Source organism: Alternaria ventricosa, assembly GCF_023758065.1.
Source record: "Alternaria ventricosa strain BMP 2768 chromosome Unknown scaffold_3, whole genome shotgun sequence".
In the NCBI taxonomy this organism is placed as follows: domain Eukaryota; kingdom Fungi; phylum Ascomycota; class Dothideomycetes; order Pleosporales; family Pleosporaceae; genus Alternaria; species Alternaria ventricosa.
The window spans coordinates 217,629-236,132 of NW_026055683.1; the positions used below are offsets into that span (position 1 = coordinate 217,629).

The window sequence follows — 18,504 nt, forward strand, 5'->3', positions numbered from 1 at the left end:
ACTGCCACAGCGAAGATGGGAGTGCGGCTTGACCTAGACCGGGGCTTGGCCTCGCGCTGGTCAGTGAAGTGAATTGCGTGATTACATACATACATCTATTTCAATGTATTGTCTTGTCAGCTTCTAGGTGTCATTGCGGAATCCACCAAAACATGCTGATGACGCAGGTGATCGTTGTGAACGAACCTTGGAAGTGACGCGACGCGACGCGACATGACGCGTGCGGGCTTGCTGCTGACTCATCCGCACTAGAGCTCGGCAATCCGGTGACACTCGTTGGAGCACTCAACATCACCCAAGCAGTCACTCCTCTGACGTCCTATGGCCATGATATCGGACGGCAAGAAACAGCGAATACCCCGAAAAGCGCATCTTTCAAAATCGCTTACCACTCTGGCAACTCCTGGGCAGCAATCACCTACATCAGTCACGTATCAGCATCGTCATCACGGCAGTCGCTTCAGGGCTATCAGTAAGCGGTAGAAGTATAAGAATACATGAAATCCAGGCCATTGGGTCGTCTTCTTCCCCCTGTCGCCATCTCACTTCTTTACCAACAACCCTTTAATATCCGTTTCCAGATCCTCTTTACAAGTGCAGCTGCTTTCGTCATGATACACATCTTCAGGTCTCGCGACCGGGCATCCATCCGCCTCGATCTCAAAGGTGATATCTTCAGGAGTAAGACTCAGCACGTTCTCCGTCAGAATCCTCTCCCATTCTACCAGCATGTCCCCCGTAATACGTGCGTCCATCCAGATTCGGGATCCATCCATCGTGGTACGCCAATACCCACGCGCATCAAGGACGATGCGTAAAGTCTTCAGCTTGGGGATGTTCTGCTGCCAACTCCTTGGTATCTGGTTTGCCGGCTGCCAGAGGAGACCTAAGCCTCCGTAATCATTACGAGAAACTGACTGGAACCGGAACTCTAAGTGGCGGATTTCGCTCCCGACACGTAGCGATGGTCGATGTCCGTAATGTAGCGTATAGTCTGTGACCTGGAAGATGTTGTTATTGTAATATGCGGCTTTTGCTATGGCCGCGAAATCTGTACGGAGTAGGGGAAGGAGGCGTAACTTCATCAGGGCCCAGTGTTTTGTGTAAGTAATTGGAGTTGGGAAGGTTAGGTGCTGCTCCAGAACCATCATTTTTAGCTCTGCTGGAAGCTTAAGCCAGTAGTGGAAGAAGATTGAGTCTTCCGAGTCGGCCTGCACTAGTGGGTTTGCGGAACCCGTGGTTGTAATGACTTGATCGGGCATTGTTGTTGTGGAGTAGAATCGGTGAGGTAAGCTTGGTGAGTTGGGAAAGGAACGATTGATATGCTGGTGGATGACATGGTCTATACGGCTACATGGAGGGTGTTTTTACATAGTCGCTGGCCAAGCTGGTAGTAGTGAACCGCATTGTAGGTGGAGGTGAAAGAAACCTCACATCACTTGTTACGTGGGATTTGCACGCGCGCCACACGATCCTTATTGCTACCTGGCTGCTCACATTCAGACCATTTCAATGTGTTTGTGAATGGCAAATGCTCGGAGTTAACAAACAATAATCCATTCACTCGAGTTCTTAATAGCTGTCTTATCTTGCGAACCCTCGAGACCTTTACATGTATGGCGACCGCTACCGCACCCCAGGAGACAGCGTCGTTCCATCCATGGTCAGACTTACCTACCGAACTTCAACTAAAAGTCCTCGGTCACGCCCTTACCTTTCCCGAGCCCATCGATAAGGACACCACTTACCAAGCGGTGAGCTTGTTGATACCAGTTTTGCGCTGTGGCAACACAGACCTGACCTCGCTCGCCGGAGAAAGCTGTAAGTGAAACCGGGGTCTGGTCAACTAGGCCCTGCACATCTAAATTGACGACTGACAGAGGCAGACTACAAAAGCAACAAATTCGTCAGCAGAACCCCTTTCTTCTTGACGTCCTTCCCTAGATTTCCGCCACTTGATGCGTGTAAGTGGATCCGGAGATTCGAAGTCACTTTCAATCTGTATACATCGCGACCCAATGACCACAGCCTCGATATGGATACAGCTTGGAGAGTTCTCGTTGCGTCCGCTCAAATGGCACCAGGCCAACATATCACGCATGAAGGTGCTGTCTTACAAGCAGTTCGACGCTCTACCAACTGGCAAACGCATTTCCCTAATCTCCACACATTCTATCTAAACCTCAAGATTCGCACCGATCCCACAGACCTTGTGAGGTACTATTTGTCACGTGGAAAACCATCGCCGCCTACCTTCCGGTGCATTCATGACTTCAAAGACGCTGTGCTTGACGCCTTGCAATACTGCGAACATCATATGCAAGCGAAAGAGGTCGCAGTACGGGTGTATTGCGAGGGCTGCAGAAACGTTGGACTGTCTCAAACTCAGCCGGCTCGGGTCACAGAGTATCAGATATCAGCACCGCCATGCACGTGTGAGCATGAGTTGGAAGAAGGACTGGCCAAGGTATCTGGAAGAGACTAGGAATTTGCTAAGAACGATGAATTATGGAGGAGATGGACAAGACTTGTGATCTAGACGTCCGCTATGTTGGCGGGAAAGCTGTAAACCGGGGGACGCATTCAGGTGGTACATTGATACCCGTACCACAGCATGACGCATATGGATCAACTATACAGATAAGTTAGTAATGCACGTCTCCCGCCATTCGAGAAGAGGAAAGAATGGCATACCTGATTCCCTAGTGCTGCTCGCTGACATCAACGCGCACTTGTACGAAGCCGACTTGCCGATAACATGTCCTTCCCATTCACCCGTCATAACCAATCCGTCGATGTGACTTTTGAAGTATCTTAGATGCGGACATAACCCTAGTATTTCTTCAATCCGATGAGACTGCCACGGCATGACCATACCACATCTAGATTCGATCTGGAGAGAGCGGAGTTGAGGTCCAACGGTCTCACAAACCCTCGTGGTTGCTTTCTCAAAACTACCAATATACACGTTCGAAGTACTTCCAGAAACCAGCTTCAGATCTGTCAACAGTGGCACAGTCTCCAGGAAACTTTGGAGAGTAGTGTAGTCGATGGAGGACGGGTTCAAACTTAGCGTGTGTAGCTTGGGTACTAGACCAGCGATCTCTAGTAGTAGGTGTTCAGAATTAGTGGATGCCACATCCAAGATGCGCATCTCACTCCAGTCCATGGCGTAGGCCCAATCGCTGCAGTGCTTAGGGCTAAGCTCGTAGGCAGGCGCAAGGTCATCAGCTTTGGAGATGACCAGCTCTTCGAGAGTGGGGAACGTATCCGTTTCCTGGAATCGGAAATGAGATCCGCCAACGGCCATAGCCGTGTAGCTGTTGCGTTGACTTCTCGCAGCCATGGTAAAGTGTTGCTGTTTGCTGAGACGCAATCGTAGAACCTTGAGGTTGCGGCCCCGCATGAGTAGTGTCTTGAGCTTGGAGAGATCGCTGTTTTCGTCCTGCAGACGTGTTGCTCCCCGATGGAAGCACCGGACTGTAATGTCGAGTGTGTGGAGCTGAGGTGATGACAGGAGAGCTTCATCTAGAGCAAAATCCTTGCGGTTGTGGTTCTTGACTTTTAACTGAGCTGAAGGATGATCGCCGTGCAGCGCCTCGAGAACACGCAAGGGGATAGCGTAGTTGGCGTTCCAACTAAATGATGAAAGGTTTGGTATGCATCCTATAATGTGTAGAATCGTCGCAGGGGAGATGTAGCTACGGTCGGGATAAGATGGGATGACCAAGTGACGCACCGTCTTCGCCAATCTACCATTGTTCCGTTTTAGACTGCTCACGATACTTGTGGGGGAACCGGGTCCGCTTTTCTTGGGTCTGCCCGACGTGATAGTACGCAAAGGCCATCCTAGGCCATTGGTGATGCGTGCAGTCATAGTTGAGCCTCGCTCTTTGCAAGCACCCACGGTGATAGTGCGGAAGATAATTGGCTCGCATTGATTGCGACATGTATGCGAAACAAGACTGAGCGAGATCTGGTCTGCCAGTGAGAGCTAGACAAATGTTAACGTAAGTCAGAGTGTTTGCACTGGTGAGGCGCACATGATCAAGAAGAAGGCGATATATGTCTATTGGTAAATCGGGTAGCTTCATCTTTCGTTTGTTGATTACTGGCGAGTCGGAACGTAGAAAGGCGAGTACGATACGCGATATTTGGTAGCGACGTGCAGAGAAGACGCACAAATAATCCAAAGTATCAATGAACGAGCTTACGTGCATGCCTTTCGTCTTTATGATGATAATGCCGCGAGGCTGTGATCGCATCGCATATTGTGGCGCCGTGGCTGGGGTGGCAGGCAGACACTGAGGGGCGAGCTGCGCCACGCTGTGTGCCTGAGTTCAGGATATGTCTCAGGCGACCACGCGCGCCTTGTCGAAGCGACGCAATCGAGAAATTGAGATAGCCACTTACATCACGTAACAACAGAAGTATTGCGCATGATGCGAGCGGGATAGTGTTCGATGGTTACCTTTTGTATGGCGAATTATCGTGCTATTGCAATAGTGTTTCCTGCTCTTCCTTTGAAATACCGAAGAGATACAGTACATCCAGCATGCTCTTTGAGTTGAGGCGAGCAGGAGCTTGCATCTGCACCTTTGGCTTCGCGTGGAAGGCAACGCCCAGACCGGCTACGCCCATCATAGGAAGATCGTTGGCGCCGTCGCCGACGCATATTACCTGATCAAGGAGTATATTCTCCTTCTCGGCAATTTCTAGGACGTGTTGGCGTTTCTTCTGGGCGTGCACAATCTCACCGGTCAGTTCGCCTGTGAGTGTGGCTCCGTCTTCGGAGACGACCAGGTGGTTAGCAAAGGCGTAGTCAAGACCAAGTTGCTGTCCCATCCATCCTGTTAGGGGGGTGAAACCTCCGCTAAGTACTGCTGTCTTGAAGCCCAATCGCTTCAGGGCAGTGATGAGATCCTTGACACCCTCATTCAATGTTATCCTCGGCTTCAGCGTCTCGAATACACTGCTTGGCACGCCCTTGAGCAGTTTGCATCGCGCGCGTAGGCTAGCCTCAAAGTCGAGCTCACCGTTCATGGCAGCAGCGGTAATGGCAGATACCTCCTTCTCAACGCCTATCAGCGAAGCGATCTCGTCAATGACCTCTTGCTGTATAAGGGTGCTGTCCATGTCGAACACAGCAAGCCTCTTGTAGCGCCGATGTATGGTGTCTGCCTGGAAGACGCACTCGACGTTCCACTCGCGCTCGAAGCGCGACACAGCTTCATGCCTGCGCAACGTCTCAAGCGCGACGGGCGAGGCGCTTGGCAAGGGAAACGTGACTTCGACCACCCTACAGAGCTTGCTTGCCTCGAGCCTTTTGCTCGTTATGGTGTTTTGCTCCAAGCCAGTTATGATGCTGGTAAGGGTGACGAAGAACTCGGTGAGGCAGCTTTGGCTGACGTAGCTTCCGTAGAGATTGTCGCGGGCGTTGGGCCCAGGTGTGGGCGGTTCGAGGGGGTAGTCTGCGAGGTTCTCGGTGGGGACGGCGCCGTCCTTCAGCGACTCGAGGGAAGCGGAGGGAATTGGGTCGCCGGGACTTCGGGTCGACAGATCGGCATGCTGGAAGAAGTTGGGCGTGTCGGCCTTGTAGAAGAGCGTCGCGACGATGTGCGTGGCCGAGACGTCGAGGGCGGGAGGTTTGGCCGCCATGATACGATGTATCGGGAATAGCTTGGGCGCGATACTTTCGGACCTTTAGTACCCAGGTGGTCAGAGGAGAGGACGTGGACGAGGAGCTGCTGCTGTATGACTTGTTTGCAAGGCGGGGATGCTTGCGACTGGAAATTTCGGCAGGGGTTCAGGCACAACAGCGCTAGCCTGGCACCCCACCAGCTCGTGTGTGGACTCTCAAGACACCATGTCTGACGTCTGATCGACCTCGCATTCGCGTGTGCACTTCTCGGTCGTACTTCTCCCCTTAGTTGCAGACTACGGATAGTGCAACAAGCTCACCACTGGGGCGGCCTATCATGGCCGCGGGCTCCCACTCGACTAGGTGGATGGGCGACCCTTCGCTCGCGAGCCGAGGCTGCGCTCCTTAGTGCGCCAGGTGAGAGCAGCTGCACCTCCACGGGCGTACACGCGGGTACCTCACGATATAAGAGCCTAACCCCAGCCTCACCCTGATAGTACCCCATAGTACTTGTTCAATCACCTTTACACTGCGAGAACCACTGCAATGGACAACTACAAACCTCAGAAACCGAACGTCCTCCAGTCGCCGCCTATCGACATCACCGTTCCCTACGATGCTGCCTGGGTGAAGGGCAAGGTCGTACTCATCACGGGAGGAGCGAGTGGCTTTGGCGCGGGCTTCGTGCGGAAATGGGTAGTTGATGGTGCTACAGTCGTCGTGGGGGACATCAGTGTCCAGAAGGGAGACGCGCTCTGTCGTGATATCAACAAAGACAGCAAGAACGGCGGCAAGGCCCACTTCGTGCACTGCGACGTGACGGACTGGCAGTCGCAGGTCGACCTCTTCAAGAAGGCAGTCGAGCTCAGCCCTCACGGTGGTATCGACACGGTAGTCGCAAATGCAGGCATAGCAGGTCGTGACGTCCTCCAAGAACCTGCAAACCTCGATGCGGCTGCACCACCCCCACCCGTCTTCAAGATCATGGACGTGAACCTCACCGGTGTGCTATACACCACTCACCTAGCCTGCTTCTGGCTGCCCAAGAACCCCGGCTCCAAAGACTGCAGCTTGAACTCGAAGCCTTCCACGACCTCCCCACGCGATCGCCATATCCTTCTGCTTGGCTCCATCGCCTCTCTCGGTCCTATTGCCATACAACCCCAATATTGTGCCGCAAAGCACGCAGTCCTTGGTCTGTTTAGAAGTCTGAGGGTGACGAGCGGCCTTCAAGGCATCCGCGTGAACCTTCTTTGTCCATACTTCATCGATACACCTATCGTGCCCGCTAGTGCGCGCTTCATACTCGCAGGAGGCGGCGTAGGCAAAGTGGAAGATGTCGTCGACGCAGGTACGCGCTTTGTGGCTGATTCCCGCATACTTGGTCGCGCGCTGGTTATAGGGCCCAAGATGCATGTTCGTCAAAAGGACAATGGCGAGTGGGATCTGGTTACGCCCGGCACCCCTGGCAGTATCGAAACGGCCATCTTCGAGCCTTATGCCGATGATTGGGAGGACCAAGATCAGTGGAACCGCACCTTCATCAAGATCTTGAACATGGTCCAGGCTGGACGGGGCTGGGCTGGGTGGGCGCAGGATGTTGTCAAAGCATCCTTGTACAGTCTGGGGTTCGGGCGATGATGCGCATCATTGTGAAGCTTGGCGGGCTTGCGGCTCTTCCCCCGGGCACGGTGCGAACTGCGATTGAGCTAGAAGCTCGGGGTCTTCCAATAAAGCTTCCATACTGGAATAATCGACTTTTTCTTACCCGTGCTGCCATGACCACATTCTTCTGTGAGAAATGCACCCTAACGCGCTGGCCCACTGCGGCGGCTCTTACAAGCATCATCTGACCCTACATCAACGCGGTCACCATCATGCACTAGAAGCGGCAACGACCTAGCTAAATCTGCTCGAACTCTTCCAAAAGCATCTGCGGATCGACAGCCGGCTGCTGCTAGAGGCCGACCATAGCGCATTCGGAGAGTATGCAGAGCAGCCCGGATAGGTCGGGACGCTACACGCTTAGGGCTGCATCATAGGGTCACGATCGCTGTGCTGTATTGGCTTCATGCATCGCACTTGAACACATGCCGAATCATCCATACCATCTCAGCAGTGGCGCCACGTCTACACATGCTACGTTTCTTGATAGCATCTGCTGTCCAGTGCTATACGAGCGGCACGCACATTGGCCGGGGAGATTGCCATGTTTCAAGACATGGGATTGTAATCCCTGTCGCGCAACCTCGGCAAAAAAAGAGTCGCCCAAGAACGCCCAGCAGGCACAATTTCAAGACCATCGAATTAACCCGACCAAGTTAACTCCCGCATTGGCGCCTTCCGTTAGATCCACACTGCAAATGTTTGGACGTGATGTCATGCCGCCTGTTCCTGCTGGTGCTGCTGTCCACCGAGTGGCCTGGATCGGCCGCTACGACCATCCCACGCCATCCGCACGTGTGTATATTCACCTTTTTGCGCGCCCGTTGTCCGGATCCAGGCGACTATACGAAAAGCTTTGTTGGCGCATGCAGGTGAAGCCGGGTGTCGCGCGTCCCTTCAGGCTTAGACTTCGCTCTTTCTGCGCTGTCACCATCATCGCGCCGTCACTACCGGCAACGCGGAACCGTCACTGACCCAGATCTTCCGACCCACCAAGACGCCAAACCTCTTCGCACAGCTCACTATGGCGAACCCTACGCCTAGTCCCAAGCGCGAGGGTCTCGTCTCGCCCATCGGCATGGTCATCGAAGAGCCGACCTTTCCGAATATCCCTGGCCAAGAGCCCACCACGCCCACGCCCGTCCAGAACACTTCGACCGCAGACATGGCTCACCCAGCAGGCGTAACGTCGCCAGACCAGCCCATCGACGCCCCACGAGACACATCGGAGTCTGCCCCCAATGATCAGGGTTACTTCGCGTCGACGACGCGTCCCACCCAGCAGAGATGGGCAACGGAACGGCCGAAGCCCTCTGTGCGACACTCTCTGCTAGGAAGGATGCAGAAACCGCGCCAGGCAAGACCAGCCGCACCCGAGAGAGCAGCAACAATCACTTTCGACCCCGAATCCGAATCCTCAGACTCCTCAGACGATGAGAGAGAACTCCCGCGCAAGAGCCTCGGCCATGCGGACGACCTCACAAAGCAAGCAACGCGCGAGCCTCGCGGACGTCGATCGGGGCCCTTTTCTCGTCTCAAGATCGCCAATGAGCATTTCAATACAAAGGGCAGGGTATCCAAGGCGGACGGACGTCTGAAGCTTAGTATACTGGAGGAGAACCTTGGCAGTGGATACATCGCAAAGGCTCTGGGCACAGCTTTCAAGAAGAACGGCAACGACGAGAACCAAGGCCCTACGAGTTACGACGATGCTGGAGCTACCAAGATTAGCCCCGAGGATGACGAGATGGAACATGATCCTTCACGAAGGATTAGGCTCAACATTGTTATCATCATCATTGGTTCGCGGGGAGACATTCAGCCCTTCATCCGGATAGGAAAGATTCTGAAAGAAGACTACGGACATCGCGTTCGCATGGCCACACACCCGGCTTTCAAGGACTTTGTGGAAAAGGACTCGGGCTTGGAGTTTTTCTCTGTTGGTGGCAACCCGGCAGAGCTGATGGCGTTCATGGTCAAGAATCCTGGACTCATACCGAACATCGACACCATCAAGGAGGGTGAGATAGGGAGGCGAAGGAGCCAGATGTACGAGATGTTCCAGGGCATGTGGCGTGCTTGCATCAACGCAACCGACGACGAGACCGACAAGACGAACGTGAAAATGAGTAAGTTTTGCAGCTGCTTTGTGCTCTATATGACTGACCTTTGGTAGTGGGTGATAAGGCACCTTTCGTTGCAGACGCCATCATTTCAAATCCGCCAAGTTTCGCACCCACTCATATCGCTGAGAAGCTTGGTATCCCGTTACACATGATGTTCACGTAGGTAATCAGCATATAGACTCTCGAGTCAGCACTAACACACCACAGCTTCCCTTATACGCCTACGAGCCAGTTTCCTCACCCACTTGCGAACATCAAGGCCAGTAATGTCGAAGCCACCTACAGCAATTTCATGTCGTATCCGCTCGTTGAGATGATGATGTGGCAGGGTCTCGGCGACCTTATAAATCGATTCCGTACCCAGGTCCTGCATCTTGAGGAAGTAAGCAGAATATGGGCACCAGGGCAACTCTATCGACTCAAGGTACCTTACACCTACATGTGGTCACCCGGTCTCATCCCAAAACCAAAGGATTGGGGCCCAGAGATCGACATTTCAGGTTTCGTCTTTCTAGACCTTGCTTCCTCATTTACGCCACCGGATGAGTTGCAGAAGTTCCTGGATGATGGGCCTCCCCCAATCTACATCGGGTTTGGCTCTATTGTTGTAGATGACCCAGACCAATTCACTAGTCTGATCTTCGAAGCAGTCAAGTCCGTTGGCTGCCGTGCCCTTGTTTCTAAGGGCTGGGGTGGCTTTGGCTCCAACGCAGACTGCCCGGAAAATGTCTTCATGCTTGAGAACACACCGCACGATTGGTTATTTCCCAAGTGCAGTGCGGTTATCCATCATGGAGGCGCTGGTACAACCGCTATTGGCCTCAAATGCGCCATACCAACAATGATCGTACCCTTCTTCGGCGATCAGCCATTCTGGGGTGCGATGGTTAGTAAGGCAAAAGCTGGAGCACACGATTGTATACCCTACAAGAAGCTCAGCGCAGAAAGACTAGCGGAGGGTATCAAGCAATGTCTGACTGAAGAAGCCAAAGAGAACGTGAAGAAGATCGCAGACAGCATTGCCAAGGAAGGCGATGGAGCGCTCAACGCTGTGCGCTCCTTCCACCGGTCATTGCCGCTTACCGGCGCAGGCAGCATGCGCTGCGATTTCCTGGACAACCGTGCGGCAGTATGGAAGATCAAAAACACAGAGGTCAAGCTCTCCGCACTCGCCGCCGAGATCCTGGTAGAGAAAAAGAAGCTCAAGTGGAGCGAGTTGCGACTCATACGACACTATGAGTGGAACGACTTTGGTGGCCCAGGCGAACCTATCACTGGTGTCTGGGGCAGTCTGATGTCGTCATTCTCTGATGCGGCTGCCGGTGTAGGAGGCATGCCTGTCGAGATGGGGAAAAGCATCAGGAAACGGGAGCAAATCAAGGAAAAGAAGCGCAAGCACCATCAACGCCACGAGCACAAGAAGGCAACACTAGCAAAAGCAAACGCCGAAAGTGCAAATGCAGGTCAAAATACGAACAAGAGCGAACAAGACGGTTCTCGACCACAAGCAAATCGTAACGAATCATCCATTTCGAAGATCACGGAACCGGACGAAGAGCTGGCTGAGGAGCTCGGCCGCGAAGCTGCCTTTGGCTTCAGGAAGACAGGCCATGCCATCGCTCGATTTCCTATGGACTTGACGCTTGCCATTACTCAAGGCTTTCATAACGCTCCACGTCTCTACGGAGATGAAACCGTACGCAGACCACCCCGAGTCACTGGTTTCCACTCGGGCACGCGCGCCGGTCGCGACGAGTTTCTTTACGGTGTAAGAGATGGCGTTTCAGGCCTTGTCACCCAGCCCTACAATGGCGCGAAACAGAACGGTGTTATAGGCGCAGTCCGAGGCGTGGGCTTCGGTATTGGCGGCTTCGTGCTCAAGGACATCGCAGCTCTTCTTGGCCCTCTGGCATATACGATGAAGGGGCTTGACGCGGAATACATGAAGCGGTACCAGCCCACGAACTATCTCCGCCGTGCTCGTATAGCTGAGGGGCAGAAAGAGCTGACGATGTTGGAGTCGAAAGCTCATATTACGGCAATCAAGGAAGCTCAAAACGGAGCCAAGCGACCTTCCGAGAAGAAGGAATCCGTGGAAGAGAATGTAGTTATCCGATGGAAGGCTCTGCAGAAAACGATCGCAGACGAGAAGAAACAACACAAGAGTGGAATCGTCGGCTCCCTCACCGGTCGAGGGGATCACAAAGAAGGCCAACGAGTTGGACGCAAGTCCACTGAGGTCGCCAAGAAGGATGCTAGGCGATCGCAGTCCAAAGGAAGGCCGAATACCCATGCGCCCAACGACAAGCCCGGTCAACTCCTTCCAGAAGATCAATCCAAGGTGATGGACCCCGGAAAAGCGCGAAGAAGCGTTGACGGCAACGCAAGGGGCGGAGGAATGCACCGGATGAGCACTGCGCCAACCACCACTTTGGAGCATGGCGAACATCTTGAAAGAGAGGAGTTGAAGCTGCCTCCAAGATATCAGGCGACCGGCGACGCTGCGTTGAAGGAGCACGACACAAACCCGCTTGGCTCAGCACATCTAGGTGACGATGCAAAGAACAAGTCTGATCCTGAGCTTGCTAGCCCTATCACTGAGGCTAACAACTTGGGACCTGTAGATACGAAGGGCGGGTTGGATGTTGCGGATCGTCCTTCCGCAGATGGCTCTGATGAGACGCGGGTTGATAGTGATCTTACCGATTGGGCTGCTGTGAGGCAGAAGACTGATGGTTTGGCACCGGCCAATGAGCCGCCTAGGGTGGTTGGTGTGTAGCGACATGGCGGTTCTGCGTTATTTTGCTCCTAGCATGGCGTTGTTGGTCGACGTCGTCTTTCAGTACTGGTTCATCACCCATATCTTTCCTTTCCATTCCATTAGATAGTTTTACATTAAAGGTTCTAATGACTGAGATACCCATACTTGTACACTAGTAGCCTGAGCCCATCACACTCCCACCGCTTTCTCGTCCAAGCTTTGAAAAGCCGCATACTCTGGTAGCTTGAAGCCATCATCCCTACTCTCCGTATCCCCAAGCCACGGACCGACCCACTCCCACCTCAGAACCATCGACACCAGCTTCACGAAACCGTGCAAAACCGTCCTTTTCCAAGCCGAACCCGGATGCATGAACCCCGGTACAAACCGCGACATGACCTGACTCTTTACCACGAACGGTCGAAACCTCTCCTCGTATCTCGCAAGCGCAGCAGTAAGACCTTCAAACGGCGTAGAAGAAGCAGGGTCGTCAACGCAGCTCAGCTCACCCGCCAAAACATACGCCCCCAGCACCGCAAGCGACGTCCCCATGCCCGTACACGGACTAGGACAAAACGCCGCATCACCCAGGGAAATCACTCGATTGCAACTCCACCGCTTCATCTTGACCTGGTTGATAGCGTGGAAGTAGAAGTCTGGCGCCGTAGCCATGGCATCAAGAAGTCTCCCGCTAACCCACCCCGCATCTGCGAATTCCTGCTCAACAAGTTCTTCCTGAGCCTTCCTCCCAGCTCTACCGTGTTTCTCCCATGCGAGTGTCTGCGCGGGGGTTGACGGCATGAAAGTGAACATCGCACGCGTTGTACCGTGGGGATCTGGACGCGTGGCCACGGTACGGGATCCTTTTGCGACGAAGATATCCCACCAGGGTGCATCGGAAGGGAGGCGTGGTATGGTGAAATAGGCGGCGTACATGCCTTTGTGGTCGATGGATACGTCTTGGGCTGGGAAGACCAGACTGCGTGTTTTGGACCATTGGCCGTCTGCGGCGATGAGGAGGTCGTAGGTGCGTGTTGTGCCGTCGCTGAGGAGGACTTTTACGCATGAAGAGTCGTTTTGGAGGATTTGCGTTATTGTGGTGTTGAAGAGGTAGGTTGCGTTGGATTGGGAGGTTGTTGCTTGGTGGAGGAGTTTTGCGAGGTCGCCGCGCAGGATTTCGTATTCTGAGGTTGGACTTGCGGAACCGCCTTCTTTGATGGGGAAGGGGGCGAAGGGGGTTCCTTGCGAGTCAATGAACCGCGTGCCGAGCTCTTTGGTGTTGTAGTGCTCGACCTGTGGCATTAGGCCCATCTTTTTGATACAGGATACGGCGCTGCCTTGGATGTCGACATTCTGGCCGTGGGGTTGGAGGGAGGCGGCTTTTTCTAGGATGGTGATAGTGTGTTTGGGGTTGAGGGAGAGCCAGTGGGCTAGGGCTGGGCCAGCGATACCTGAGCCGACGATCAAGATATCCATGGTAGATGTTGGGATCGTTTCGTTGAGATGAACCTTAGGGAGTGTCAAATAAGCTCAATGACTGATATCCTGCCATGATGGCGAGATCGATCATCCTTATATATACGATAAGATCAAAGCAATCACTATAGCTGAACGCGCGGGATCGGGCGCATTGAAGGATGTGATGAGGTCTCGGGGCTGGCGTGCGTCGGGTTTCGAGCATTCGGGCAACGGTTCGGGGATAATGACCTGCGCACTATTCCCGATGAGGTATCACGCATCTACCATCATCCCGCATCGCCACTTCCCAGACTCCTGTCATCTTCTTTCGCATCTTGCGTTTACCTCAATGGCATGTAACAAGAAAATAACGACATCTGCCGTTACTTCTCGTCGGCGCAGCTAAGTTCCTCAATGGCAACCACAACGCCATCTACGAGCGCTCACAAAAGAACCACTTTTTCCTGCATCCGATGCGCTGAACGAAAAGTCAAGTGTGACAGGCAGAGGCCATGTGCTGGTTGTGTCAAGAGTAACGTCGAATGCATCTTCAACCCGGTGCAACCGCCGAAACAGAGAAACAAGCGCGTCAAAGTCAAGGTACTGACTGATCGGTTGAAACAGTATGAGGCTCTCCTTCAGGAAAAGGGTATCGAACCCGCGAACATTCCGAATCGGACGGATAGTAGGCCGCAGTCGCAACCCTCGATGCACGGCGCGCCCGATCAACAAGAGCAGCATGTCGTTCAATTGCAGACGCCTTCGTCTCTTGAGTCTGACTCGTCGCCGCATGGCCTTCAGACTTCGACTGTTCGTGGCCAGGCACCTTTTCGATTTGTGGAGAACAGTCTATGGGACAGAGTGGTTGAAGAAGTGAGTGGAACACCTATGCCATACGTTGTTACGGTAATTGCATCATCACGCCGATGCTAACGAGTGTTTAGTCTCTCGACCCTAACAACGATTTAGAAGACTCAAGCGATATCAGCGAGGAGGAGTCGACAACGGGCAACTCCGGTTTTGCTGTTATCAGGTCCTTCCATCGCAGCGGCAAGCCTCGTCATCCACCGCTCGAGCGCCTTATTCAGCTTTGGGAGATCTTCGTCAGTAACGTGGATCCGTTGACTAAGGTGGTGCATGTACCCAGTCTACGGTCTATGATTGAAAAAGCTGCCAAAAATCTTGGGCTCATACCGCGACCGCTCGAAGCTCTCATGTTTGCTATATATGGCTCCGCTATCATGTCATTGAGCCAAGAGGAGTGTGAGCAACGTTTCGCCAAATCGCGCGACCAACTACTTTCTCAGTACATCTCGGGGACAGAAGCGGCATTGTCTAGAGCAAGAGTGATGGAGACTTCCAATCTTGTTGTTTTACAGGCATTAGTGATACATCTCGTCACAATACGTGAGATCTATGCGCCACGCGCGACCTGGACGCTTACCGGCGTAGCTGTTCGCATCGCTCAAAGCATGGGTCTTGAGCGCGATGGTAAATATCTAGGAATATGTCCCTTCGAGACCGAGATACGCCGCCGTATCTGGTTCCAGTTGAAAGCCCATGACTCTCGAGCAGCGGAGTTGTGTGGTCTCGCGAAGTACCGAGATCCTGATATCGGCCCTGAGCGAGCTGGATGGCCTACCAACCTCAACGACGATCAGCTGCATCCTGGTATGTCTGAGCTACCCTCAGACTCCAAGGGACTAACGGATGTTATCTTCATTGTGACAAGATGTGAGATGGGAAAGTTCGCGGCGCCACGCATTGCAGCACTGCGGCAAGAGGGAATGGACCCCAGGCAGATGAACCTTGACCATTCGGCAAAGAGCGGGACCGCCCGTGAAAGCTTAATCCAAGAGCTTGAGGACACTATCGAAACGAAACATCTTCGCTACTGTGACCCATCTCAGCCTTTACATCTTGTTGCAATGGTTGTGGCTCGGTATGGTCTCAATGTAGCCCGCTTCCTGATACATCATCCACGGAACTGGGGTACATTGGAGAAAACACCCCTAGAGGAGCGTAAGAAGATCTGGGAAGTTTGTCTCAAGCTTCTCGAGCAACAGATCATGCTGCAGACCAACCCTGTCATCAAGCGCTTTGCGTGGAGCGCGTCCTACTTTCGGCAATGGCATGCTTTGATTCATCTGCTAGATACTCTTCGCGCCCATCCCAACCTTATCGACACTGATCGAGCTTGGCGACTCATCGGCGAAACGTACGACAATAATCCGGAGATGCTCGAGGACATGAGAAGGCCCATTCATGCAGCTGTTGGCAACCTATGCTTGAAGGCCTATGACGATCATGAGGCACTGATGCGCTCGAAAGATGGCCATTTTCGTTCGCCACCTGGATTCATAGCACGTGTACGACACCAACGCGATAGCGCAAGGTTGCGACGCCAGAAACGCACTGCAAATAGTGGCCATGCGGCTGCATATATTGATCAGAACGGGGCTGACATATACCGAATTGACGGCGAGGCAATAGCCGATAACTCGAATGTGTTTATGGACTCAACTCAGGCTTCTTTTCAGGCATCTCTCGGACCTACGCAAGACACTTCATTTGACAGCACTATTCCCTTCACCTTCTCAAACGGTGCGGACGGCACAATCTTCGACAGCATGGATTTGGACGGCGCGCATGAGTTTATGACTACCGACTACATCATGGACGATACATCGCTGGAGTTTATAGACTGGGGCAAGTTGGACAATTGGCTCGCTCACGCTTCCTGACGGGGGAATACAGTTGTTCCGCCCTGCTCCATGATTGCGCTCATGAAGAGCCCACACACACATAATAGCCTAGCCATAGACTAGCGCAGCTGTTTCCTACAGCAGGATTCCATTTATAACTACAGATGTATACTTAGCTGCTGGAACATGTTGATTGGTAAGATGGTGTGGACTTACAAGTCGGCGAGGTTGATTCTGTATTGATCGGCTATCTTCTGGCAAATGTCGCCTGAGCTCACAAGGTGCCATCTGTTACCTACGTCAAGCGATTTGTCAGCCTTTCTTCTCACTCATTTTCCACGGCGTTGCGCAATACTAACATTTCGTTGATGCACCTGATTGAACAGGAGTCGGGGTCGCTGGACCGCTAGGCGGCTTCGTCGTAGTAGTCGAAGCGTGCCATTCACTAGCGGGAAATTCCCATGTGATTACCGGTGGCAGCAATGTGAAGCGAGAGGATGAAGACGATGATTGTATCGTTTTTGTTGGCTTTGGTTGGGAAGTAACCGGTAGATCGCCCTGCCACTCCACGCAGTATTCAGTATTAGCTACGAGTGAGCTGCACGGTGCTCCAGGGTTGAAGCTGATAAATTCAGCTTCAGTGATGCTCCATTCTTCCGCTAGGGATCTGCAGGTGTCACCTTGCTTGGCAGGCCAGGTGAACGAGCAATCCCTTGGACGAAGCACGCGTGCGTTGATGCAGGATGCACCAAGATGAGCAAGGAGAATGTAAAGGGTATACTGAAGGGCAAGCATTATCAGGGTCTTGATGCGTCGCGCGTAATATGAACTTGAACTAAATATCTTGAGGGAAAAGCTCTTGGAGTTGCAAAGATTTAAACTGTGCTTGACGATGAACGCGTTGTGCTGACCGGTTACTTTGCACAGGATTACAACAAGACTTTTGGACTACGGACCGACACCCCGATGTTGCAGAGGATCTCAATGATAGTAGCCTAGATTTGGAAGTGGTGCAGGTCGCCATGGATCTTAATGCTAGTATCGTAGCCTGCATCTTTGTGAGTGTTGTCATGTAAAGCCGGATCAACCTGACTACGCCGCAATGTCCCACGGCAATCGGCTATGCAGTTTTCTGCAGCTTTATATTGCCTTCTTTCTCGGGCCGCACCGAGACTTGCAGATCTTGGAGTGTGAGAGTCGGCGCATATGCGCGTTCAATTAAAGGTGCGGCGTCTTGCCTCCCAAGGTCGTCTACCGCCCGTATCTTGCTAGAATGAAAGAATGCGACTTGGCCTCTTGGAGTCCGGAGCACATGCGCACGCAGACAAAACAAAGCTTCCTGATGATATATCCATATTATCCAGTTTTATTTACAGCACAGAATTGACGGCGGCTGCAGCTATCCCTGCGCCTGCAACTACTATCACTTTGACACTCTCCACTCGGCCGATGACACTGTTCGGCAACGCAGTCTTAGCTGTGACCTGAGCTTGGGTCGGAACAATATTCGAGATGGTTGAAGTCGTTTCTAGAGAGCCAGCTTTTGATAGCGTGGTGGTTGAAGGTTTGTCGATCTCATGCTCCCCGGCGTAGCATCCGGCAAACGCAATAGTGTTATTCAGCCAGACTTCGCCGTAAAGAGCCTCGCGCATTTCTCTGATCCAAGTATTGGGGCAGCGTTGAACGACTTCGACGGCTCGCGAGCTATGTGCAGCCCACCAGGAAGATGCAACGCTGCCATAAGAAGAGTAGGCCGGAAGAACTTCTTGAGGCGCAGCGGTAGTGAAAGCGCACCAACTCGTCCATTCGGGAAAGGGACATGTCGGTACAACCGTCGCCGAAGGCGTGATAGTAAGTGTGCAGTCTTCGACCAGCTTGTCTCCGTAGATAAGAAGCTCATCCAGAAGGGCTCCAGTAGGCTTCGGCATATCGAAGTACTGCGCGATGTTCTCAGTCGCGCAGTACCAAGGATCTCGGGTGATCGTTGGCTCTGCGATAGGCATGAGCGTCAGTTGGACCGCAGGCGCTGTAGTAGCGGCTCTGGATGGAGAAGTGCCTGTAAGAAGCGCCATAACAAGTAACGTGTCGTCGAGGGTTGGTATGCCAAAGTTAGGTTTATCCGTGAAGTAATATGACGACGCAGCGATT

The 18,504-nt window shown here is 53.0% G+C and overlaps 6 protein-coding genes across 6 annotated transcripts; 3 read left to right on the forward strand and 3 right to left on the reverse strand.

The window, feature by feature from the left end:
- Positions 1-2,535: 2,535 nt before the first annotated feature.
- Positions 2,536-3,759, reverse strand: J4E93_002002 (uncharacterized protein; the record flags this gene model as incomplete). The annotated part of the gene is made up of 4 exons (XM_049339950.1): positions 2,536-2,563; positions 2,620-2,632; positions 2,980-3,638; positions 3,740-3,759. The coding sequence occupies 4 exons, from the start codon at positions 3,757-3,759 to the stop codon at positions 2,536-2,538; spliced, it is 720 nt and encodes a 239-aa protein (XP_049202272.1).
- A 735-nt stretch (positions 3,760-4,494) lies between these two features.
- Positions 4,495-5,658, reverse strand: J4E93_002003 (uncharacterized protein; the record flags this gene model as incomplete). Its single annotated transcript, XM_049339951.1, has 1 exon — positions 4,495-5,658. The coding sequence occupies one exon, from the start codon at positions 5,656-5,658 to the stop codon at positions 4,495-4,497; it is 1,164 nt and encodes a 387-aa protein (XP_049202273.1).
- A 529-nt stretch (positions 5,659-6,187) lies between these two features.
- Positions 6,188-7,282, forward strand: J4E93_002004 (uncharacterized protein; the record flags this gene model as incomplete). Its single annotated transcript, XM_049339952.1, has 1 exon — positions 6,188-7,282. One exon carries the CDS (start codon positions 6,188-6,190, stop codon positions 7,280-7,282), a length of 1,095 nt encoding a protein of 364 aa, XP_049202274.1.
- A 1,048-nt stretch (positions 7,283-8,330) lies between these two features.
- Positions 8,331-12,211, forward strand: J4E93_002005 (uncharacterized protein; the record flags this gene model as incomplete). Its single annotated transcript, XM_049339953.1, has 3 exons — positions 8,331-9,435; positions 9,483-9,591; positions 9,640-12,211. 3 exons carry the CDS (start codon positions 8,331-8,333, stop codon positions 12,209-12,211), a joined length of 3,786 nt encoding a protein of 1,261 aa, XP_049202275.1.
- Positions 12,212-12,382: 171 nt separating this feature from the next.
- On the reverse strand, positions 12,383-13,669 carry J4E93_002006 (uncharacterized protein; the record flags this gene model as incomplete). The annotated part of the gene is made up of 1 exon (XM_049339954.1): positions 12,383-13,669. The coding sequence occupies one exon, from the start codon at positions 13,667-13,669 to the stop codon at positions 12,383-12,385; it is 1,287 nt and encodes a 428-aa protein (XP_049202276.1).
- Positions 13,670-14,359: 690 nt separating this feature from the next.
- J4E93_002007 (uncharacterized protein) lies at positions 14,360-16,395 on the forward strand (the record flags this gene model as incomplete). The annotated part of the gene is made up of 2 exons (XM_049339955.1): positions 14,360-14,524; positions 14,596-16,395. 2 exons carry the CDS (start codon positions 14,360-14,362, stop codon positions 16,393-16,395), a joined length of 1,965 nt encoding a protein of 654 aa, XP_049202277.1.
- Positions 16,396-18,504: the final 2,109 nt, after the last annotated feature.